Source organism: Meleagris gallopavo, chromosome 1, assembly GCF_905368555.1.
Source record: "Meleagris gallopavo chromosome 1, MGAL_WU_HG_1.1, whole genome shotgun sequence".
NCBI classification, from domain to species: Eukaryota; Metazoa; Chordata; class Aves; order Galliformes; family Phasianidae; genus Meleagris; species Meleagris gallopavo.
In genome coordinates this window covers 141,468,428-141,494,538 of record NC_139404.1, presented here as the reverse complement: position 1 = coordinate 141,494,538, position 26,111 = coordinate 141,468,428, and the positions used below count along the sequence as shown (strand labels likewise).

General features: G+C 43.1%; 2 protein-coding genes across 5 annotated transcripts in view; one reads left to right on the top strand and one right to left on the bottom strand.

Annotated features, from left to right (window-relative positions):
- Positions 1–6,460, top strand: part of PCCA (propionyl-CoA carboxylase subunit alpha) — a 268,103-nt gene extending 261,643 nt beyond the window's left edge. The window contains exons 23-24 of the mRNA XM_085215566.1: positions 3,160–3,237; positions 6,108–6,460. Of these exons, the coding sequence (XP_085071692.1) occupies positions 3,160–3,237; positions 6,108–6,176 (147 nt within the window). The 3' untranslated portion in view covers positions 6,177–6,460. The remainder of the gene's footprint in view (positions 1–3,159; positions 3,238–6,107) is intronic.
- Positions 6,461–7,866: 1,406 nt separating this feature from the next.
- Positions 7,867–26,111, bottom strand: part of GGACT (gamma-glutamylamine cyclotransferase) — a 30,669-nt gene continuing 12,424 nt past the window's right edge. For 3 of the 4 annotated variants that reach the window (XM_085215568.1, XM_085215567.1, XM_085215569.1), the window contains exon 2: positions 7,867–9,041. In XM_085215568.1, the coding sequence (XP_085071694.1) occupies positions 8,563–9,036 (474 nt within the window). In that variant the 5' untranslated portion in view covers positions 9,037–9,041 and the 3' untranslated portion in view covers positions 7,867–8,562. Of the gene's footprint in view, positions 9,042–13,401; positions 13,424–26,111 lie in introns of those variants that run through there. The other variant, XM_010728611.4, reaches the window with a different exon arrangement.

Here is a 26,111-nt window from a genome sequence, read left to right as displayed (position 1 = left end):
TCCCCCTCCCACCGCATCTTTCCAAATCGTCAAAATTTGTCTGAAAACAGCAACCCGGATGGTGGCAGAGTGCCTAAGATGGAGGACGCTCGGTTGTGGCTCCAGAGAGCGAGGGCCATTAGCAAACACAACTTTACAAAGGTTTCTGTCTCTTTAAATCCCCGCGAATAAAGTGGATCTAACTTCTTACGGAGGATATTGGGGGCTTTAATCAGAAATAAGAAGTGGTTTAAATCATTAGCACAACAAAGCAAACTATAAGCTTGAAGATAAAAGTCTCAAGGGAAGGAGTCCTCTGAAAATAAATGGGACTTGATAGATTTCCATATCATTTATAACTTCCCTTAATTACACTTGGAAGACTTGCCAGTAAAACTGGAAAATTGGCAGCCTATATCCATTATAGTAATTTTGCCGACCATGGCAAGCAGCTGGCTTTACTGGATTTTATTTCCCATCACTCACAATTAATCATCAGCTGGAGATGTCTGAAACTCCTCAAAACGTGGCAATGCTGTGTGACATTCGGGCCTCCTTAACATGCTAAAATCTGCTGAGTAAATGGGCCGAGCTCCCCTCCCAGCGTACTCATTTGGGCGCGAGGCGGGCTGCCGCCTAATGAGGGCCACTCGGAGCATCGGATGCGAACGTGAACCCTGACCCCATGTCAAAGGAGAGGACGCCACGAGCTGGATGAAAGATGCGGGATGCAGCTCCGCAAACTTTGCAGCAATTAGGCGGGGCGCGGGGAAGTGCATCAGCGCTGATTGGGTTTATCAGAAAGACTTGTGGGGCCTGTGAGCAGTTTCCACGCCTCGCTCTGAAGTCACCCTGTCACAATCGTGAAGTCCGTACCGGGTGATGCGCAGAGGTCTGAGAAATGTGTTGTGTGCTCATGGAGATCCCTGGCAGTGGTGCCTGTCCCTGGGTGCGCCTCCTCTTTATGCCCTTCCTGCAAGCGGGGCAGCAGTGCTGCTTCTCAGGTTCGGCTTCTTCTCCTCATCCCGTATTCCCCAGTGGGGAAAGCGCTCACCCGAAAGAGATAAAGCACATCGTGCAGTCCCTGAAAAGAAAGAGGGCCCATCTATTTTACCCAGCTCCCATCAAGAGGATTTCTGTTTGCTTTTCATTTTCCTGTTTTGACAGATTCGAGTCGTCACTGAGACCTCTCTGTGCTGAAATGGTGGTTAGCAGTGATGTACCATTCTCTGAAAGAAAGAAGTCATACAAAGAGAATCCCTCCTTACAAACTGGCCAGATAAATCCTTAGATAAGTGAGTTGGAAAGCAAGAAATTGTACACATCAATGTGGCTTTCATTTATAGTCTAAATGACAGGCAGAGGGATATGTGCAATTATGTAATGAAAGAAATTGGACAATGCCCAAAAGGCTGGAAAAGAGAAGAGGCAGCTACAAGTGCCTCATTTTAGGATTTGTTGCCCTGCAACACAATGAGTGGAACTGCAAAGATTTAACGTAAGAACGGTAATTAAACTTCTGGGCTTAAGTGACACTTTTGCCAAAGTAATTTGGAACAAATTGCGCATTGTCACAAGTACTGACACAACATTTTAACACGTGCTGTGTACTCAGAGTGCCTCCTTCCTTTCAATTAGTGCAACTGTGGGATGTTTACTGGTTACTTGGCTATATAGTTTGTTGGCTGGGTGGATTATTTCCTTCCCAGACACCAATTCCTTTGTCATCAGCCCAGCGGGTAGTATGTAAAACACAAAATTTTTATTGTAGAGAAAGGTGGGAAATGGAAAAATTCAGATTCACAGACATCTCCATGCCGTGGCCACTCGTGTTTACTGGTATTTTACTGCTGCACTGCAGATCTGTGAAGGCAACTCTGTACTTTCCCAAAAAGTGTATTCTCAGAACTCTGTTCAGACAGTTGTTACAGGACATGTGTGTGCGCCATGGTGGTTTGACAACCTGAGTTACACTGGGCTCAAGAGAAGAGTTCCTTGTGCCCTTGAAATTACACTCCCAAATTTAGATCCGTACTCTTCAACATCTCAGACTTTGACAACCCCAGAGCCTGGGGGCACCTGGCTAGAAAAGTTTAACCAGAGGATGGCAGATTTCTTTCTTTCTGAAAGATCCTATACCAAACCAACATTCTTGTCTTCTCTTCTTTTTTAAACTGAAATAGCTATTCCTAGCTTCCTGTAAACCTTACAGCTGTCTGGAAGTTCAGAGCAGGCTGGAGAGAGGCTGAGCAGTGAGGAAAAGGGAGAGCAGGAAGGAAGGGAGCTGCTGGGGAACAGCCTCGTGCAGAGGAGCAGGTGTGCAAGAGACAGACAAAGACAGGCAGCAGGAACAGAGGGAAATAACCAGGGACAAAGCACGAGTCTTTGGCACTATCCTCTGAGTTGATGCTGCTACTGACTTAAACGCTCACCTGAAGCTCATGATGGCATTTCGGTAGTCAAAGTGTTGGTTACCCTTCTGGATCTGGTTACTGTGCAGTGCTCCCGGAGCAAACACATTCCGTCTTTACTCCAAAAAGCCCATCAATCACACTGCTGTTGGAAAAATGGTACACGACCATCTCCGTGATGTGGCTGGGTGATCCCCAGCTCACACGAGGGGTAAATCCTGGATTGTGTATTTTCACCCTCATCTGTAGGCAGCCCATGGACCGCCGTAAGCTCTGGGGCCTGGTTTTTGGTGGTGAGCACAGTCCCTGGATACCACCACGTGCAGGGCCGGAGCCTCCCGCCCGCACTCCCCAGGACAGGTGCCAAGAAACGTCTGGCTTCCCCACCAGGATTAGCATCCATGGGATCCATGCCAGGGAAGCAGAGCAGAGGCTGAGCAAATTAAATTTTGGTCTGGATTTAATTGATGTCGAGCTGCGGCGGATGTGAAATGCGAGCTGTGAAAGTTAGAGTGGAGTGTATGAGATGGGCGAGGGGCCGTCCAGGTTCGCCTGGGTTGATGACTTTCAGCAGGTGATTCCTTTTCCCTTGTTTGCCAAAAGCAGCACTGGTTTGTCTCTTGGCCGTACGTAACTGGCTGACTTGACTTGCGCCTTGGAAGCCTTGTAGTGTTTAATGAAATAATCCCTTTATTTTCTAAAAGAACCATACATACTTAGAGCTTTTTAAATCCTCTCTCCTCATTTGGTACCGCTTTAATTTTACCAGGTTTCAGAAGGTCAAGAGATTTGTGTAATTGAAGCAATGAAAATGCAGAACAGTATGATCGCTGCTAAAACAGGCAAGGTAAGCTACCTTGGGTCACTTAAAACCATATGCAGCTTGTCAGATGGGATGGAATTTAAAAAGGAAAAAGGAGGATTCTGGTTGTTAAGGAATTAAGTCTGATTGTTGTAAGTCTTTCAAAGTGAGGTGTCTTTAATTTTTAACATTTACATCTGCTGTGAATGCTGTTAAGCAGTTCCAAGCCGTAGATAGCACAGCAGGAAGTAGTTTTACTGGCTTTAGAAATTCATGTAACTCTTTTTCTCCTAAATGATTTGTTTTCTATGATGTTACAATGCCACATTGAATTGAAAGGTGTTACAGATCATTTCCCCAAATTCTCTATTTCCAGAGAGCAGCTAAAGAAGGGTGATCTCTTTGCTAGTTAATTCATTAATGGCAAACAGTCTCATCTTACCAAGCCACTCAGAGGAAGGCATAGAAAGCATTTTTGTAGGAAGAAGTTTTTCACTCAGAGGGTGGTGACACACTGGAACAGGTTGCCCAAAGAGGCTGTGGATGCCCCATCCCTGGAGGCATTCAAGGCCAGGCTGGATGTGTCTCTGGGCAGCCTGGTCTACTGGTTGGCGACCCTGCACATAGCAGAGGGGTTGAAACTACACGATCATTGTGATCCTTTTCAACCCTATGATTCTGTTATTCTACGAGAAGAGTATTTTTTTTCGATTATTGGCCCTCTGCGCAGGGAACTGGGTAGATTTGCATCATAGGGAGAAACTCCCTATCTGTATGGGGGGCTGTCAGCCCCTGAGCAGGGCCTCAGAGCATTCCTGTACTGAACTGTAATACACAGTCTAAAGCCATCACTTGGGCATGGCCGGATTCAGCCTTTGCACAGGGAGAGAGAGCAGAGTCATCAGGAGATCTGGATTTTTTGTTCTCCTAATTTCACATTTCCCAGCCCATCTCTGGACCCTCTGCTGTCCCTGAAGCAAGACCATTTTGCTAAGGAGAATAATAAGAGTGATAAGAGAAAGAAATCTTGCAAGGTTCATTAGCCCAGAGGGAGGCAGCAAGGAGCCTGACTCCAGGGCAGACTGGGTTAGGCGTTGGCAAGATTTGCTGAGATCTGAGGATGGGTTTCTATGCCAAGGACTGTTTGTGTGTTTACAAGAAAGGATGATTTGGCACGGCACTGAAATTGTCACCAAGGCTTGGACCAGGGCTTGCCTCTTCCAGTACGTCTCATGCAAAATTGGGTCTTGAGGAAATAAATGCAAGGGGGGGTTGAGGGGGGGCAGGAGGGAGAATGTACTTTCTCCTGTTGCTCTGACATCGGCACTTTGTTATTTTCTTTCATGCATTAATTCCTATGTAACTTATTTTCTCACTTGATTAATATTGTATAGCATTTATTTTTCAGTTTTGCATCTTTTGTTTTACCCCTTCTTGCTGCTCTTTGTCTCCACTGCTTTTAACCAGTGAGTATTTGTGACTAAAGTGCTACTGCCACCTTCCCTCCACTTTTATTTTTTCACTTCAACCTTTCCTTTCCCACCAAGGTGCGCTGCATCCCAATGACGTGTTCCTTGAAATTCTGCTTGCCCTTCTCCAACTAATAAATACTCCCCACAACTGTGCACATAAAAACCCCATTTGGTGAATTAGTCCTTTCTAAACAGAAATTTTTGCTCCTCTCTGTAGTGCAAAACCACGGCTCAGAGTGCTAAAGGAGCCTGACCCCTCCTCAGGAATGGGATGTTTGGCATTGGCTGTTAGCCCGCTTTTTTTATGCATTGAAATTGTGTTTTGAATCTCAGTTTGTTTGCCTTCAGCTGGAGGACGTCCATTTTCCTTCCCTGTCTGAATTCCTTTTCTTCATCATTCCCCTTCCTGTTTATAGTTGTAGAAACGTGGGTTTGTCCACTCCAAACTCACCCCGTGCAGGTGGTCTAGCAGGGAGGGATGGGAAGCAAGCCACGGCCAGGGAGAGGAGTGCATGGCCACTGCCAGCACGTGGCAGAAACCACTGGGGAGGCTGAGACACCAGTGAGCTACAGCATGTGCTGAACTTTGGCTTTGTAAAGCAAGAGAAGAAAGAAGCAGGCTATCACTGACACTGCTTTAATCTCCTGAAAGACGAGTCTCAGGAATTGGGTTGGCTGTGTAGGTATTGATTTGGAAATAAAGCTGTTTCTTGTATATCTTGTGAAGTTCTCGCCTGCCAACAGTATTCAGCTTCATTTCTTGGACAACGCTGTGAATGAGTCTGTGCAAGAGACCCAGAGGTGCACCTACAGCTCACAGGGCTGCAGGCTGTCACACTCAGATGTGGGCAGTTGTGCAGCCCCATCAGCCTGATTTTGGGTGTGCTGCAGGTTCCCTGTAGGAGCCTCAGTTATCTTCAGGTGACTGAACCAGGTGAACTGCTGAACAAGACTTCGTCCAACAACTTGGGTACCTCAGTGGGAGCTCTGGGTTAACACTGCAAGCAAACTCTAATGCAGAGCCTCAAATATCTTCTGAAGCTCCACACGCTAACGTGTTTCAGCATTTTTTTAGAGAAGATGAGAGTCTATATAGGACATACTATACTGTGTTCATTCAGTAAAAGAACTCATCTACCGAAGTAGTTGCATTTATTTGACAACTGTAACCCTTTGCCAAGTTCAGTTACATTAAAGGATTCCAACTCGGATTTGAATCAATTCCTCTCAGCAGTGCGGGGATTAAGGGAAACCCAGTTTCATGGCTTCAGCCCCAAAACTCACTAATACTTCCAGTCTGTAATCCATGAAATACCAGAATATTGTATTGCAATGTTCAAGCATGAATGCTGAATACTCAAACTGTCTTCTGAAAGATTTTAGTGTGAACTTAATGACAGTGCTGATCTACACACCGAAATTGTTTCTGTTTCTGTGCTGTAGGTGAAAGCTGTGCATTGCAAAGCCGGTGATACTGTTGGAGAAGGAGATCTGCTGGTGGAATTGGAATGAAAGGTTGCCTTCCCACTGTTGAATTAACTCAACCTTGGTTATTTCCATCCATGAAGTAAAATTAGAGCAATTCCAGACAGACGATGGACCTTCCTACGCAGAAGATTTTATAGAGCCATATTTATTGTATCAGTGGTTAAGACAGCAAACACAGATGTTAAACCTTGGCAACAGATCTCAGATTTTTACTTCCAGAAATACTTGTACATAACCTTTGTAATTCTTTGATTTTTCAGGATCAAGTAGAATCAATAAAATACCATTTCTGCTTTAAAACAGGAAAAGCTTCTTTTTTAAAAAGAAAACATAACAAAAGCCTGAAGCTGATTAATCTTCTCCATGGTAATCTCACCGGTTTGAGGCCCCAGCCAAATTGTACAGAATGGTTGATAGGAGCGACAAATTAACCACTGAATGGACTCAGCAGTTTCCTACACTCTGTGTAAGTGCTGAACAATTACTGCTTAAATTCTGCTCAGACTTATTGTAATATTGCGAAGCCTTTGTCCAGACTAGCTTTAAATTATGGGTTAGATGTTTTATTTTGCTACTGCAGACTTTCCCTTGTATTTTCACTTGCAGCTCTAAGGGAATTTTCTCTTCTACTCAGACTCCATACTCAAATGCCCCCCCTTTTATCTTCTTTCTGTTGGTCACTGGATACTAGGCCTTCCAGGCATGGGCCTCAAGTCCCCTTCGCCGCCCCTCAGGCCAAGCACGCTGCCCTCTGAGCTCTTCCTGGCCAGGAGATCAACGTGTCTGACCTCTTGTTCTGCAGGGGCTCCTTCTAAAGTGAGGGATTAGGAGTGTTCATAAAATCAGAGCTTTGGAGAAACTGAGGCAGAGACCGTGCAGCCTTTCCTAGGAATGTCCTTGGTGCCATCTTGCCTCCTCCAGAAGGGGCACAGCTCAGGCTCTGCAGGTTGCCCTAAACTGAAGCATGATGAAAAAGATTTACAAAATGAATATTCTGCTTGAAAAGCATTTCAGAGTTCAGTGTGCCTGCTGCACAAGCACAACCTCTCAGTCCGGTTTTCTACTTGAATGGCAGCAATGCCCATTACTAATGAAGTTCAGGCTGGTTCCTTACCCTGGCTCCCTGTGCTGATCTCTGGCCATCCCAGAGCTCCTGCCAGTGAAGCAGAAGTACAGTACAGTTCTGAACAGTCCCCTTGGTACACTTCATTGTACTCTGGCTCACCGCACAACACACATTCCCTGCTCACAGTCTTGTCCCTGCAGCAGCTTTCTAAATTATACAATGTCAGCGTACCAAACGCTGCAGTTGAAGGAAATAAAAGGCACAGCAGTGCAACAACACAGCCACAATATCCCCAGATTGTACAGAAGCCAGCACAGTTGCTTGGGTCATGAGGACAGTAGTCTTTAAATGTTGCAGTAATCACATATAGATCCTTTTTTATTTTTTTAATAACACGATTAAGGATCTTTCCCCCCAGCAGAAAATTCAGTCTGCATACAACTGCAAGTTCTGCATGAAAGTGCTTGGCTCAGCGTCGCCTTAATAGTGCTCACCACAGCTGCAGCTGGTGTGGTGCAGTGGGCAGCTGAAGTCAGGTTTGCTTGGCGGGCCCTCAGCATCCAGATCCCAGTCACTCAGTGAACTGAAAACGGTACCTAAAGTGCTTACTTAGGATGCTAAATGAAACATATACGATTTTACAGGGAATTCTTTTTAATAATTCTTTAATATTTCTTTACAGTATCTCATAAAACTAAATGTGTTTTAAAAAGAATCACCTCCAGTTCAGAAAAAACATTATGAAGTAAGAATCTTTGAAAATCTCTTCCCTTTATTTCTACAGCAATGTTGTATTTTTCCCGACGCGCAGACTACCTGTGTGGTCATTTTTCCCCCACAGACATTTGCTTGCTGCTTGGTTTACATTCAGTAGCCTACCATTACAGTACAATATTAGCTGTGCATTTTACTTTGCTTGCAGATATGATTTTTTAAAATCAGTTTTAGCTATTAGTACAATAACGTCATTACTCCACCCAGCTCATGGAACACACGTGATAAATTTATCAGTTCAGGTAAGAAAGAATTAATGTGTTCACCTGTCTTCCACTCACCTCGGCTGTGCACTGAGGTGAAGGGGTTGGGGGACAAGGAAGAACATAAACCCCCTCACTGCTGTGCACAAGCAGTTATTTCTGCCATCACGCAAAACCAGTTAGGATGGGTTAGTGGGGGCACAAAGCTGTGCCAGTCTCTAGGCCTACAGCACTGCAGCACTAGAGCCAGCGTGCCCAGGTCTGGAAGGTTACAGATCTGGGGATTTAAGAGAAAGGCATTATGGGATTGCTGGTAGGGCTGCCACACAACACCTGCTTAGAACTGTCTTCGCAGGGCTGTGCCGGCTCAATCTCTGTTCTCTCGTAGCACGTAGGAGAGGCCGTGGGTCCCAGAGGAATCGTAATTGTCATGGTAGGGCAGCTGGACCCACTCAGGCTGGTAGGTGCTGGTGTTGTACACGAAGCACTCCATCACCCCGCTGCTGGCTGGTCGCACCTCGGCTGTGCCTCTCTTCCCCTCCCATTCCACCACTTCGATTCTCATCGTTGTGCGCTGGTACATGTCTGGGCAGCCTTCGAATTCGTCGAGGAACCGCAGCATCTGGTCATCCACAGTGTAAATCTCCCCTGCGATGTGGTGTCCCGTGCCCGGGATGTTGAGCATATAGGGGATGTTGTATTTCCCTGCAATCACCAGAGGGTATTTCTCCACCGTGCGACCCCTCCCTTGGTACTTCGCGATCCCCTTGGTGGTGTTGATCATGTACTTGTAGTTGGGCTGGCCCTTTTTAAGCGTGCCATACACAAAGACACGAGCCATCGTACCTGCAAAAGCAGCAGAGGGACAAAGGCGGATGTTACATATGTGAATGGCCTTCTCTAAGGAGAAGGTCTGATTGCTGGGTGCTGCTGTGTGAAGCCAGGAATTAGAATCAATGATCCTTACAGGTCCCTTCCAACTCGGGGTATTCTATCATTCTAAGGAAGCCACGCCAGCAGCCAACACAGTGCTGAGCTTCAAGCTTTCCTCAAGGTTTTTCTGCCTCCTTCACGATTAAATTGAAGCTGGGCTGCACGAAGTATGATGCCGTGCTCAGTAACACACCAAAAGCAACCCAGGGAGCGATCCCAGTGATAGGAACAAGTTCCTATTAGCACATCCTTCATGGAAGAAAATAACCAACCAACCAAAAAAACACCCCAACAACAACAAAAAGGCACGGTTCAGTTCAGCTACGCAAGCACCTTACTACATTGCTCTACTGCATTTATGGTTTAAGTAGCCAAGTCCGGATAGTGTTAAGACTGCAGAGGTAAAGCCAAAGGATGATTCTACCCCTCCTTGGCAGAGGCTCTGGTTTTAAAGGCTGTAGTGATGGACTTTTCCTCATCCCCAGGTCTGTGTAGCCCAGCACAGCGTGTGCCTCCTCTTCACCATGGCAATATTCAGGATTTGAGAAACAGCATTATATTCAGAGACAGAGGTGCCTAGTTTCAGTTCAAGTATCTTGTTTCATGGTAAAATAAAGCACAGTGGCATTAATCATCCCAAAGCAAATTAATGCATTCAAACTTGCCATCATGTTGTGCTGCATTTGCATCCATTTTCTGGTGAGCATTTTTTGTGTTAGTAATACCAACTTGGTTACACTCTCAAAAAAATCCCAAATAAACAGGAAAGCACAGTAAGAAGCACGATGCTTGTTGCTGCAGCAAGCTAACACTGTGCAAACTGGGACATCATTCAGCCCGACCATGGGGCTGCCTGTCCTGAAGGGGAATGAAAAGGCTGGAACATCAGCCCTGGAAAAACAAGTGTTGTGCTGCAGAATGACGTGGCCTGGCACAGGCTTGGGTTAAGTTCAACCTGTTGTAGGGCCACTTCAGGGATATGCTGAAGGCTTCCCGCAGCCCCTGCACCAGGTCCTGCTGGCTGGCTCTGCCTGCTGAACGCCGGCAGAGCTGGGGAGGCCACGTCCAGCTGAGCCAGGGCTGCTCGGAAGCTGCCGTTGCGAGCACAAGGATGTGTTTGTCTTGCCTGTTCAGGGAAAGGGAAAAACAACATTTCTCTTTGGTGCTTTCAGTGACTCCCAGCTGACAGGCCTCCTTTGCTGACTTGATGAGGGCAGGCCAGGCGACAGTGTCGTCAGGAACACCTTCACCCCTCTTGTCCGGGTGAGCAGAGCCAATGCTATTTCCATTTGTTTACCTTGGGGACGGACTGGGAGGCACGACCCTGTTATTTCAGTGCTAACAAAACTGGAAGATCCATCCTCAGGTCTTTTTTAGATATGCCCAAGAGCCGAACCACCTCTGCCTGCAGTCACTGCTTTGCACGTGTGCTAGCCACATCTTCTAAGCAGTCCCTGAACAATGTTGTTCAACATTTGTTTTATCTAGAAGCATAAAAATCTACAAATTGGCTTAAATGGGATAAAAGATTGGCCTTACTGAAAGGCAGAAACCACCCATACCTTCCCAGCTTTTCCTTTGTTTTTCACACTCTACCCTATTCATCCCTAATTCTTCCTGCATGGCAAGTGATGCTGATTTTGCCCTGATTTTGTCTCTGTTCTGCCCAACACAGCAGCGAGGCAGGTGCCTGCCATGCACCAACGACCAGAGGAGAACATGAAGCTCCGTTTTTTGTTAAACAACATTCAGAGTTTGAAAAATCTTTAAAAACTGACTGGAAGCAGAAAATTAATGTTTTTTTTTCCAGCTATTTATTCTCTATTTAGAAGCTAGGTCAGCTGGGTTATCCAAAGGGTACATTACCGGCCAAGACGAGCGTCATTTACAATCACCAGGCCTTTTAACCAGTAGCAAAGGAGCTTCTCCCTTTGTGAAGAAAGAGTTTCCCTCTGTAACAGAATAGTTTTCCAGCAAAAATGGTGCGTGCCTTTATTTAGTGGCAAACAGCTTTCACGTAAGGAAAAAGACCACACTGATTTGTCTCTGTGTTTTATCAGATATACTCCAGCGTAATCTATCCTTCATGACATAAATGAGTTTTTTCAGATGCAGCTCATTCCTTCACAATAAAAAGGACATTAATATTCAGATCGTCTGACTCCCTTTTATAAGAAAAATCATTACCTTTCAGACTGTGTTTTGAATAACAAACAGAGATCTTTCAGGAAGAAACTTGTCCCAGTGGGGATTGGGAAAGGATCAGAGTTAAGCACTGAAACATGCAATTAATTCCCATTAGGGGATTAGGGCACTCGTGTTCACTTTGAATCAGAAAAATGAATTGTGAATTAAATTGTTCACAACCAAGAGGTTACTTGTCAGAGTTAATAAGTTAAAAAATAAAAAGGGAAACCTAAGACATACATGAAAAGCTCAATACCGAGTGGCGCATCTGTAGGAAAAAGATATGCTTCATTTCCACTAAGCTAAGATCTCTCCTTACTGTACATCTGAAGATAAGCTTCCAAAAAGTTTTAAGGGAAAAGTGTTAAAACTCACAAAACTGGTGACAATGAAGCGCATATTTCTGGCTGAGCAGCCTCAGGCAGTTTGGAAGCGCTCCCTTCAGATTGACAGCAGTACACCCAACACGCTACTGCTCGTCCCAACAAACCCAACCACAACAACAGAACTCGCTAACCCAGGGTTGGGTGTTTCAAAGTCGGGCTGGATGGGGATCTGAGCACCCTGATCAAGCTGTAGGTGTTCCTGCTCACTGCAGGGAAATTAAACCAGATGACCTTTCAGGGTCGCTTCCAACTCAAATGACTCTATGATTCTATGTTCCAGCATGTAAGTAAATGAATTCACTGGCCAGGTTAAGTGGAGACTGAGGAATTGGAAACTTCAGTCCCAGGTTACACAGAGATGGCGCTTCCAAGCCCCAGTCTCCACAGCTGCAAGAAGAAGAGTGGTGACCAAACTTCCCCTTGCCCTCCATGACCACAGATGGTCCTGCCACCTGCCTGGGGTAAGCTCAACACGCTGCCTTTGCATATGTGTTGCTGGGTATTGCATTCTGGACAGACTGCTCCACACCCAGCGCAATTCCCAGCACTCAGATCTGTGCTTTCGGAACGTCCTCAGCCACCTTGTGGCAAGGAGAGCAAAGAGCAGGACTGTATTTTTAGGGTCACTGCACAGAGGTTCAGCCAGCAGCAGCGTGTCGCTGGGCAGCTGGCAGTGCCATGGGAAAGCGGCCTTCCTCACTTAATCTGGTTTGACACTTCAGACCTCTGCTCATCTACCTCAGAGAGAAAAAAAGATAATAATAGGAATCAGATTCTATACTAGGTAGTAGGTGCCAGGACAAAACAAACCCATTCAAAAGGTTCTTTCATGAAATATTCATGTTAGAATCATTAAAATTTAACGGCGCGAGGAAATGCGAATGAGATCTGTATGTCATCTCTCCCAACTCTTTCTTTTAACTACGAAAAGCGGACGGAGGCCTGCTTGTGGGCAGCGTTACTGCTCCCTTTGCTATGCGGGATGCAAAGATCAGAGGACAGGGGGCTGCCTCGGGGTCAGGAGGGCAGGATGAGGATGTGGGGGTGAGCTCGGCTATGGGGCTGCAGGATCCTGGCTGAGCTGCTGGGTCCTGAACTGGGGGCACGGCCTCGCCTCCCAACAGCTCTGGCCATAAGCATCCTTTTTGCAGTGGTTCCAGCAACTATTGCATCCCAGCAGCTTTCTTGGAAAAATAAAAGAAGCAGTGTGTGCATCACGCTTGCTCTGCAGCCCTTTGTGACTGCCGTAGCAGTGGGTTTGGGTTTTATGTTGCTGAAGCTCTCCCTTGCAGCTCAGAAAGTATCCATTTCTCTCCCTCCATACAGTAACACTATTTTCCCTTGAGAAAAATTCTTAGCGCTGGCTCAGTGACCAGATATAGTTACACATTAATTCTTCAGAAGTTTCTTAAAACTGTAGGAAACAGGTGAAAAAACAAAATGCCTTGAACTTTAAACTTGAGCCCAGTCTGTTTGAATGAAGCGAGTTTTAAGGTCACTCTTCACTCAATGCTAACTTTCAAGCAGGACTAACATGCCAGAGAGGGCTCATGGGACTGCATCCTGTTGGGCCTTTGATGCTTTCATTTTGTTACTCGCTATTTTCTTTATAGCACAGACAAGGGCTTCCTGCCCGGGCCGACCCCTTTCCAACCTTGCTGAATACCTCGGAAAAGTTTATGGCAAGACACCTTTCTTACATTAACCACAGAGGCACCAGCGAAACGATGGCTCCTTTGAAATCCAGAGGTTATGGTCTCCTCGCAGCAGTTGTTCGCTCAGAAACTGTGAGGTGCTGGTTTGTAAAAACAAACAACAGTATTCAGTGACCAGGGCCATGTTGGACACTACCAGGCACTACCTGAAACGGCACTTAACCTGCTTCACAGATACTTTTCATCTCACCCTTGGACAGCTTATATCTCCAAACCACAAAAGGGCTGCACTGAAGTGTGAGGGTCCCAAGGATATTTGGGGTCAGAACAAGCAGCAATCACACTGCTGCTCATGTTCCTGGCACTGACTTGGCATCAGAGCCCATGTTTGTTTATATCTGCTTGAAACTCTTTGCAATCACCTTCAACTCTATCACACAGAGAAATCTATGCAGCTAACTTGTTTATTATAATATTTTTTTCTTTTCTTAATACCAGGAAGAGCTTAATTACCAAAGTAAATATTAGCAGCAGGTATACAGGGCTCCAAATGTCAATTGGATAAAGCTAGCACACACAAAACGATGCTGGGGCGTGATGCAGAAACATGCTGGATGCATTTTTAGACTAATTAACTTGCTAAACTTCTAGACAGTGCAGGGACAAGAGGGAATTGCAAGCACATGAAGAGGACAAGAGTAGGAAGAAGACAACGGAAAGACAAAGGATGTGAACAAATTGTGTTGGTAAGAAATAGCTGCCCCCACAATACTTTATGAGTATTGACTTTTTTGCCATAGGGTAATACCATATAAGCCAAAAGATTATTATATCAAGTTTTTGACACCACAGTTCAGACATTCGTGGGTTACAAAGGTAGTTAAAATGAGCTCAAGAAAGATCACTGAGAAAATATACCAAGGGCTCTTATTTTGAGGCACAGACTGAACAAGTTGTTCAGCTTGAACAGGAGCTAACAGGGCTCCTACACACCAGCTACGTATACAAGTGAAGATTTTACAGAAGAGATAAGTGGTTCTCTATATACACAAAATTTCTGTATGGAAAAATTAACTTAGACAGAAACAGCTTTCTAATCACAAAAACAGACAGGGCCTAAGAACGACCACAGTAAGTCACAACAAAAAGGAGCTGGTATTCCATGTCAGATCAATTTCAGATACCTCAGAAAGAGCCTAAGAACACAAATTGCTTTGGGATTTTTCCTTGCCGCCCGCTAGCTTCATCTGATGTCTTCTCCTCCAAGTGCTCTCTGTACACCTCTTCTGTGCCACCACTTTGTCAGCCCTTGACCTCTTCTAGGCTGAAGAGTCTTTATCTATTTCTGAGACAGAGAAACTGGAATTGACGTTGTCAAGGATGAATAAACCATCGATTTGTACAGTAATATAACTCACATTTCCTGCTTTGCTTACACACATTTTGCACTAACATCTTTCTGACTGCTGTTGAGCAATAGATTGATGTGCTGGAAGAACACTGCAATACCTCAACATCCTACTCTTTAGTGGCAACTGTTATGAGAAACATTTTCAAACAATCCAAGAGTACTGAAGTCTTCAAAACTAGCAGTCCTGAAAACAGAAATTTGTCCAAGCTTTCCTGGATACTACAGTTAATCTTGCCTAAGAGTAAGGTAAGAAACCAGATAACTTCTCAAAACTGTTCTCAACTTTATGTCAAGTACATGACATTTAAATCATATACACAGAACTATCTTTTGGGGAGAGACTTTTTACTATGGCCTGTAGCAATAGGATAAGGTGTAACAGTTTTAAAGTGAAAGAGGGTATATTTACATTAGATATCAGGAAGAAATTCTTCACTGTGGGACTGTGAGGCATGGGTGCAAGATGCCCATCTTGCTGTGGATGTCCCATCTTTGGAAGAGTTCCAATCCAGGCTAGATGGGGCCCTGGGCAACTTGGTCCAGAGGGAGGATGGGATTGAATGGTTTTTAAGGACCCTTCCCAGACCATTCTGTGATTCTCTATCTTTTGTCTGCATCTGTAGCTGTATTGGGTTTACACCAGGGTTTTGGTAGCAGGGAGGCTGCAAAGTGGCCTCTGCAAACAGAGTCCTTCCTCTGTATCACTTAGGGGTAGGAAGTAGAGGAGAGTGGATGGTAGGGAGGTGTTTGCAGTTTGCTTTTAGTTTCTCACTGCTCTAGTCTGTTAGTAACAGGCAATAAATTAACCCCCCCTATGCTGAGTCTGTTTTGCCCATGATGATAACAGGAGAGTGATCTCTCTGTCTTTGTACCAACCCCGAGCCTTTTTCCCATCCTACATTCCTCCTCCTGTTCTGTTGAGAGAGGGAGTGAGAGAGCTGCATGGTGGTATTTAGCTGCCCATCAGTGTTGAAGAACCCCGGTAATACACAGGCTTAAATTGTTTTATCTGCACAAAAAGTGACAGAGGAAAGAAAAAAAAAATTAAGTTCAAATGCCAGATTGCCATCACAGAAGAACAAGGTAGATGCTGCAGTCCTGTTGTGCTAGCCTTGCTCCTGGTAGTTTCAAACACCACTGTGAATTTGAAGTGGTTTCTGCAATTGGCATGCAGGGCATAGCACAGTGATTCAAACTGCTGACATCCTGAGGCTCAAATGCAGTCTGAAGCTGGGACGGGTTTTCCCAGACCCCAGCAAGGTCAGCACACTGATTTACATGCCAATACTCAGAACGTTCAGTCAGTTGTTTTCGATCGGGAAGAGCATCTCAGCCTGTGAAATGCAGCAAACACTCTGAGTACCTAAGCATGGGAACACATTTTTCTATGCTGAAAAGCTGGTGAGGGAGAAATGGAAGGGAGAAAAGATCAGGTCTGTGCTAGATTGCAAGGTGCCTTTCCACAAAGCGGTGCTGGAACAGGATGTGGAAAACACTGCACAGTAACACTTTGTATGGAGCAGAGAGATGCCCGGCTGGTCCCAGCGCAGCACTACCTGCTCTGCGGAGGCTCCCTTCCCTCATCCCTTAGGGATGTGGCTCAGCTTGGAGGAAGCTTTTAAACAGCCATCAGCACAGCAGCCTCCCTGGCCACGCACACCTTTCAGCTAGCCCAGTGTGGGTGATGCTCAGAGCCCCTGTAGCCTGTGAGCCCCAGGTGACAAAAGCATCCAGGTGGTGTCATCTCAGGCCTTGTCATGCAGTAGGCAGGCGAGACAGCAGCGAGTTCCTGGTGCAATGGTAAGAGCTGAGCAGGGAGAGCAATTCTGTACTTCCTGCAGGGTCTCATAATACTGAATTATTGTTTCCTTTTTCCCGGAAACCACCTACCTACATCGCTGTAGAGGAGTCACTGAAAAACAAACCTTTGATAAACTTAGCAGAAATTAAGGATTAGAAAATCCCGACAGACTTTTTTTTCCAGCCTATGATTCCTTGGGTAGGTGACTTCTAAGGGCCAAAGAAAGGTAATTCACATACATTTATAGCACTCATGTATATACATAACATTTTTATGCAGAAGAACCATGCTTTTCTTGGAAAATGTTAGAGGCCCACAAAAAACAAGAAAGATTAAAACCTCCAGTAATGGAGGATCCAAAAGATTTAAATGCAGCCACTATCTCAAGTACTCAACCAGGAAGAGTACAAACAGCACAGGGTAATGGCCAAGCACGTTCGCTGTGAAGCAGGGACGTACAAAAGGGTGGCTGAATAAAATGGCATAAATATACTCATTAAAAAAATACAGATTAAAAGTATTAATATGAGTGTACGCATATCACTAGCTAGCACTGGGAGAAAAGGCCCTTCTTGACATTGAGGACAGGTGAGGTCAGTAATGAGCACAAAAAGAAAAGTAGAGTATTCAGAAAATACGGAAGTACATTTTTTATATTACTGTTTGCTATGACAGCTCTGAAGCAAGTCAGACCACTGATGTGGAGATGGCCACTAGACAAACACTGGAAAAGATATAAAAAAAATAAAATTAAAAAAAAAATTCAACATATCCTCTTTCTGTGATATTTTCCTTTCATTTCATTTAAACTTATTCAGGTCAATTTTGTTTAAAGCTAAGAAACCGATGACGAGGGAGCCTTGTACCATCCTTTCACACCGTGAACAAAACTTGTAAGAAAGAGTAATATTTAACACATGAAATACAGGAAGAGAAACAAAGCACAATTCACCAACAGCCATTATTTTATTTGCCTAATTAATTGAATAACTATGCAAGTCTTGCTTTGATGAGTTATGCATATCAGGTAGTTTTATATAATAAAAAGACTTATTTTTCTGGTAGTGAATTTCAGCTCGCAGCTATACATGTCGAAAATAAAAACCTAATCCATATCTCACCGCTAAATCTTTCTCCACCATTTTCTAGTATAATAAAAGGCAAAACAAAACAGATACTCTCATCAAAACTACAGAGAACCAACAGCAGATGTATGTAATTACTTCAGTCCCACTGAGGCATATCACTTCTGTTTAGAAATCAGTACCAAGTTTACTATAAAAAAAGTCGTATCACCATGAAAAGAAAACTAATGAGTTATTTCAACTTTCCCGATCTTGATTTTTGTTCTCCAAGAAAGACCTGCCTTTAGCATCAAATGGCAAAGCATTGTTATGTAGAAGTAAATACACTTCCTGGTGCTGTATCTTCTACGTTGAAGAAACAAATACATATTCTGGGACCATCTGAAAAACCTAAGTAATGGCACTCAGCAAGGCACTGGTGCAATTGTATTCAGCTCCAGAAGACATACTAACCAGAAACTCACATATCCTCCTGCCTGCTGGAAACAAAGATAAGCAAGAAGACAAGAAATCCATTTGTGCCCTGGATGCGTTGAATGAAATCCTTCCTTTCAGGTAAGGAGTGGTTTCATATCCGATGGAACAGCTGACATAGTGATCTTCAAGAAGGAATTTCTGATCCTAACTTGATGAAGGAAGGAAAACAGAATCAAGTATTAGCAATAAATGAGGAGAATAATATGTAATGTGGTTTTGAATGTTAAAAAAGCTAGATAAGTGTCTTAAAAAAAAAAAAGCCTGTTTCTTCCTTAGACAAGGACAACATGACCAGCTTAGAGTAAAATATTTAACTTAGTATGAAGCAAAATTAGGACTGGAGCAAGTCATTGAAAGGACTGTATATGAAAAGTGAGTTAAGGGAAGATTAAGATAGTTTCCTTTAAAGTACATACAGTCAGCACAGGGAGAAGTTACTGTTCAAATTCCTTGGCAATCAATGCTATTTTATTTATCAGTGGCCCTGCCAAATCAAGCAGTTGTGTCCCTGTGAAATCAGTGCATGACACATCCTGAGGAAGAGTGTTTGCTACAGACATTTTAGACAGCCTATGAGCTGTGCAATTGAAATAAGATGTTGGAGGTTAATAGTTGCAACAGCACAAGATATCATCCTCATCAGCTACAGCAGATGCCTACGCAAGCCACCAAGAAACAGCTTTAAGACACAGCTAGAATAACTATTTAAAGGAAACACCATAAAAGGTATTGGTAAAATCTTAGAAAACTACACCCAAGTGACCTCATCTACATGCAGAAACATCAGCGAAAGGCACAAGTGCACAGACTGATGAGTGATTTGCTTCCTTGATCATTCTATTATTTATTTATCAGAGTTAAAAATAAAGAGAGTGAAACAGCTTAGGCTTTCAAATATAGACTGTTACTCCTCATGCATATACTCTTTGTACGCTTGTGAGTTTTATCTTACAGCAAGCACCTATTACTTCTTTTCCTGTAGTTGCAGATGTCTGCATTTGATGACTTGAAGATTCTAGACATCAGAAGTGTTTCATATTTTCCAGCAATGGATAATTTTGTGAAGGACTGTACTTTTACCAACCAGGTGTTTTTCATCCACAATATGTTCCTGCACCATGACAGAACGAAGTAGCTGAAAAAGCATTTCTTTTCCAGGGGGCAGGGAGATTAAGAACATTCTAGAGACATAAGTATTCAAAGTTACTTGAGTGTACATCAGAAAAAAATCATACCTTAAGGTATTCAAATATCTAAGAAAGTGTCTCCCTAAATCTCCTCATCAAACTTCAGGTAAGGGAGATAAACAATTATCCCCCTCAACTCAGCACTGGTGAGGCCGTTCCTTGAGTACGGTGTTCAGTTTGGGCCTCTGACTACAAGAAAGACATTGAGGCCCTGGAGTGTGTCCAGAGAAGGGCAATGAAACTGGTGAGGGGTCTGGAGCACAAGTCTTATGAGGAGCGGCTAAGGGAGCTGGGATTGTTCAGTGTGGAGAAGAGGAGGCTCAGGGGAGACCTCACTGCACTCTACAACTTCCTGAAGGGAGGTTGTGATGAGGAGAGGTTTGGCCTTTTCTCCCAGGCGACAAACAGGACCTGAGGAAATGGCCACAAGTTGCGCCAAAGGAGATTTAGATTAGACATAAGGAAGAACTTTTTCTCTCAGAGAGTGGTCAGGCACTGGAATGGCCTGCCCAGGGAGGTGCTGGAGTCACCGTCCCTGTTCAAGAGGCGTCTGGATGAAGAGCTACGAGATGTGGTTTAGTGCTTGTGGTAGCAATGGTAATGGGAGGATGGTTGGACTAGATGATCTTGTAGGTACTTTCTAACCTTGTGATTCTATGATTCAATCTCACATTGCAGAAAGAAGCAGACAAGGCTGGAACAAGTGCTGAATGCCACAGGCAAAGGTCTTCAGATGTAGCCAGTTTTTGACTGGAGCAGATCCCAACTGAAGGTGATCACAGATAGTGTATACTTTCAACACATATAAACTTGGGCTTTGATAATTTTCTTTGTTCATAAAAGGAAAACAAAATCGAAGAAATTTCTTAAGTGCTTTTCCCAAGGTCTTAACATCTGCCATTCATCCACTCCTTTCCATTGGATACTCGTCTCAGCAAGGTAAAAAGTGCAACAACTTTTCTAAGGATACCTGAGCTGTGAAAGATCTTGCTTGTTTATTCATTCCCTGTTTTGATCCAAGGAACAGGTTTTCTGACCCACATCATGAGACTGGGCAGTCCAAGGGCTAAAATGAATCGGTGTACAACAGCACAATACAAAGTCAAGGCCATAGGGCTAAAAGCATGTTACATCCAGATCAAAGGCTGCAGTAGCCACTCCATAAAGGAAAAAGCAAATGAAAATTGACCATGAAATCATAAAATATCCTGAGCTGGAAGAGACCCATGTGGATCATTAAGTCCAACTCCTTGCTCCACAAAGGACAACTGAAAAATCAGACTGCAAGTCTGAGAATGCTGCCCTCACACTTCTTGAACTCCAGCAAGCTTGGTGCCATGACCACTGCCCTGGGGAACCAGTTCCATTGCGTGACCACCCTCTGGTGAAGAGCCTTCTTGGGATTTCCAGCCCGACCCTCCCCTTATGCATCTTCGTGCCATTCCCTCCTGTCACCAAAGAGAAGATATCAGTACTGCTCCTCCGCTCCCCCTTGTGAGGAAACTGTAGGTTGCAGTGAGGTCTTTGCAATGAGGTCTCCCCTCAGTCTTCTCTAATTTTATGTCATTTTGTACTGCTGGACCCCAAACTGCACAAAGTACTTGGAATGATGCTGCACCAGAGCTGTGTTGAGCAGGACATTCACTTCCCTCAACCAGCTATAGCAATGCCATGCTTGATGCACCCCAAGATACAGTTGGTTTTCCTGGCTGCCTGGACACACTGTTAACTCAATGTTGTCAATGTTTAATGAGAAACTGTTCAATGGCAACTGAGTCTTGAACTCTAGATGACATCACCAAGGATAAAAATGAGGCTGTGGAGGTGGTCATACCGTCTTAGGAGATAACTCATCCATCTCACGTGCCATCACTGAGTTTGCTCAGTCTTTTTATATACAATCATATGACACACAAAAATGGCTAAGATAAGCATGATGCTCTTTCGGGACTTGCAGGTAACACTTAGGATTCTTATTTTTTACTTTTTAAGTAGAAAAACTTAGATAATTCCCAAGTAAACAGACAAATACTTACCATGATAAGCTGACAGGGACTGGGTGTCAACACACTCCTACTCTAAAGCACAAATAAGTAAAACCAACTGTTTCTTCTGGTTAGCAACTTTCCCCCTAGCTTAAAGTAAATTTACAGCCACCATTTATTATTTATTTTTAGACTGTGACAAAAACATATGAGTCTCTGCTAAATACTATGAAGAAGTCTCACAAATGTGCACAAGAACTTCTTTATGGTGAGGGTGACGGAGCGCTGGAACAGGCTGCCCAGGGAGGTTGTGGAGTTTCCTTCTCTGGAAATATACAAGACCCGCCTGGACGCCTACCTGTGCGACCTGGTGTAGGGAACCTGCTTTGGCAGGGGGGTTGGACTCAATGATCTCTGGAGATCCCTTCCAACCCTACGATTCTGTGATTCTGTAAAGTCAGCATCACGTTTTAAAAACTGACTACTTGCACTGCAAGATCTTGGCCTAGAAGGTCTAAAATAGGAGACTAAGCAACTATAGTCTGGGAGTTTCAAGAGGTAGTTCTGGGTGAACACTCCTACACCCTCACAGCTCATACGTTTCACAATGGAAAGCTGATTTTACAGATTAACCAGTAATCATATATTTGAACTTAAGATATAGTTAACAGATAATTTTAAACATAAACATTATATTTCAACTATATTTTCAACACTTCAGAGATAGTGAGTGGGAAGAATGATCGGGAATCTTAAGGGTAGATCTTCCATCCCTGTGTTATGGAAGGTTGTGGTTATCTGGAGAAAGGTAAGCACTCTGTTTTCATGGCTGATCTTAAATGAGCTTGGGGTGCACTGGAACAGGTTGTCTAAGGAGGCTGTGGATGCCTCATCCCTGGAGGCATTCAAGGCCAGGCTGGATGTGGCCCTGGGCAGCCTGGCCTGTTGGTTGGAGACCCTGCACATAGCAGGGGGGTTGTAACTCAATGATCATTGTGGTCCTTTTCAACCCAGGCCATTCTGTGATTCTATACAAAATATTACAGAATCACAGAATGGCCAGGGTTGGAAGGGACCTCAAGGATCATGAATCTCCAACCCCCCTGCCACACGCAGGGCCACCAACCTCCACATTTAATACTAGACCAGGCTGCTCAGAGCCCCATCCAATCTGGCCTTGAGCACCTCTAGGGACGGGGCGCCCACAACCTCTCTAGGCAGCCTGTTCCAGCACCTCACCTCTCTCTCTGTAAAAAACTTAACATTATTAAAGAGCTGTTCAGATCCAGTTGATGGTAAAGTGTTATATTTACAGTTCTTGAAGAAATCAGTTCTTGAATAAATTGAATGAATCAATTCTATCCCCCTGCCCGAACATCATTCGGTACAGCAATCTATAGCAGCTTCTAATCTCTAAGTACACAAACATGTTACTATCCTGAACACCATTTGTTCTTGAGTTGGCAGCAAGCATGTAGGGACATCTGGAAATCTCAATTAATTTTACTTCTGTGTTAAGCAAATAATCACTTATTGATGCTAATTAAAAAAAAAAAATAAATCTAATCAACAAGAGTTATACTAGCTGTACTAATAAAGGCATAGGAAAGAGAGAAACCATACAAGAATCTAATGTTGTCTTGTTTGATATGGCTTGAAAAAATGGCTAATGAATAGATCACTTCCGATTTCCAACATGTGAACATCTATTTTAAAAACAGATCACTTGAAGTATTGTGAAATGACAAACTTTCACTTGCTTACCATTTACTTCCAGATAACTCTCAGCTAACAAAAGCGTGCTTCTGAATACATAATGCATTACATTTTTTACTTTCAACACCTGGTGTCAGCAGAAGAATGCTGTATATTTGTATGTAAGATGCTCTGCAGTTGTGTGTGCTATGATTTTAGGGCAGCAGTATTTCAAATAAAAGCGGAACCATAGAAAACTATGGGAAATGATGGTTATAGATGGATTTATGGTTAAGAGACACATTATCTTTAACTGATCATAGCAGGTTATTTTAAAAATGAAACAAAGTTGTCTAAAAACCTTCATCCCTTACTCAAGGTTAAAGACAATCTGAAGCAAAGCAAAAAATCTTTCTGTATCTCCAAATTTTGAGCAAGCAAAATCCTATGCTTAATTTGCAAAAAAGCTTTAACTGCTAACAATTTCTAAATCAGAATTCAGTTGAATGCAATTTCATTTTTGTACTAGCAAACCATTACTTTTCTGTTCCGTTTAGGACAGCTGCATTAATAATCATTATGATGGTTTCAGTAAAAATGGACAGTGAGGGGAGTGTTTTTGTTTGTAGTTACCTGGATCTCTAAGACACTAAATAAAAAAAAATCAAATATCAGAGATTAAATATACTTTGGTCCTTCCTTCCTTGCTTTCTTCCTTCCTTCCTTCCACTCTAACAAGAAAACAGTCAAATTAATGGAAAATGCCAAGACATTCACAACGAGTAACACTGTACTTCACTACTTTAATGTGAAAGCATTTTTTTTTTTACTTTAAACTTTAAGATAATGGACATAAGGGAATGAAAGCTTTTTCAGCTTTTGATGCTTATTTCAAAATCCAAACTGGATTTTGGCAGACATTTAGAACAACTGATATATGATCTAAGTTTTGCTAAGTTTCTTAAATACAGCTTTTCAAATGTATTAGCGAAGGAATCCTGAATTTCAGAAGAGTCATAAGCATCTTATACATGGAAGGCTGAAAATACTGTATTGCTGTCAGAAGATTTTGATTCTATTTCAGAAGAAAATAATTTATCAAAAAACTGAAATAATACAGAAGAAGATGTTGTCAAGAGTTTTTTAATTCACTTGGTAAAAACAGTAAAATGTACACTTCCACTAACTATGAGTTTCCTAAAGAAAACTTTCCAGAAGCTGTACTGCCTTTCTTTATTTTTTCAGTGAAATACAGGGGCTTCTATGGATGTAGATATTCAGGATTTAGTACAGCCACCATGGATTTTAAAGCTAGAACAGAAAGGCTAACATGGTCAGCAGAATAATTTCCAGGTGAACAATGTTTGGTGAAGATCCCTCTCAAATCATTTGTGCTGGTCAGCTTTTTGGTTCCACAAAACCACATCACCTAAAAGGAAGACAACAAAGCAACACAATACTGCAGTCAAACAATAAAGCCCTAAATAAAGCAAGACCAAAAGAGAACAGCAGCAGGATCCTCAGATCAAAATTCTGATGGAAAAAAAAAAAAAAAAAAAAAAAGTAACTGAAAGTAGAAAAAAACCCGAACCCTGAGAAGAAGGATGCTGAATCATTAATTAAAAAAGAGCTTTCCTCCCAATTAACAGACGTTACTAAAAACAACTTTTAAAAAGAGACTAGCTAGGTCTGGTGGGCTAATGAAGTTAGGCAAGCTTTATACGCATGATTTATTTAACAACAACTCTGCTTGTTCTCCAGCTTCTTCAGCATTTCAGAAGGGAGAGGGGAGAGAAAAAAAGAAAAAAGATAAAGCTGTCTGTAGCACAAACCAGTGTCAATTGTTTTAGGACTCCATGGCCCCTCATCTCTTTTGAAAAGAGCAAAATAATAACACTAATGAAAATCAACAATTAAATACACAGGTCTTCAAGAACCCTCTTCTTCCCAACATGCAAACATTTTGTGGTCATCTTAACAAGCATGTACTTCAACTTGACAAGAACAGGAGCAGAAGTACAGCTGCTAAAGCAATACATAGGTCAGAAAGGTTTGTCTGGCTACTCTTCCGAGCAGTTCTAGACATCTCCTCTCTGGCCTGCACTCAGTGGGAGAGGCTGAGCAGAGTGAACTGCCCGGATGATTGGGAAAAGGCTGCCAAGACAGACCTAGGAGACAGCATTTGTATGGAGCCACTCACTTTTTCCATCATTAATTTGAGAACAACAGAATCGTAGGGTTTGGAAAGGACCTCTGTAGGTCATCTACTCCAACCTCCCTGCTAAGCAAGTTCCCTACAATAGGTGGCACAGAAAAGCGTCTAGGCAAGTCTTGAATATTTCCAGAGAAGGAGACTCCACAAACTCTCTGGGCAGCCTGGTACAACTGCTCTGTTACTCTCACAATAAAGAAGTTCCTACAATAAAAATTGATTAAAAATATCAATTCTTACGGAAGAAAAAAAGGGATGAAGACTGTCCAGTAATAAAGATAAACATGCAGGTGGTAGGATGCTTGGGTGCTGAAAAACAATGATCTTTACCTAGAGGAAGTTTTTGTTTTTTTTTTTATCTTGACCTTGGAAAAACTTTTGATACTGTTATTCAAGATATTCTCATAAGCAAGCCAGAAAAAAAAGCATGATTTAACACAAACTGTTGATACTTAGATTAAAAAAAAGGTTAGAAATATGCATAACATTTGGTACATTCATTCATCCAGCAGAGAAATACTGGCAATGAAAATACCGACTCACGTGAAAGATGCAGATAATACCACAATGCAAAAGGCTATGCACAAAACTAATTTTTTGCCCTGCAAGTCTCTGCAGAGTTGCTGCTCTGCAGCAGCAATTCAACTAAGGTCAGCGCTGAGTTCCAAGATTAGTCAGGAATACTCAACTGCATAAACAAAATCTGGGGAAAGATAAGCTTAACAGAAGCTCTGTAGAAATAGATTTGGCAGTTATAATAATCATGAACTCAGCATGAGTCAACAATGTGGTACTCTTGGAAAAAATATCCTAATGTTTATGTACAAACAAGTGTATCATTAGTAAGACACGTGAACATAATCTCCAACTCTGATCTGGTCACAAATAGAATACTACGTGCA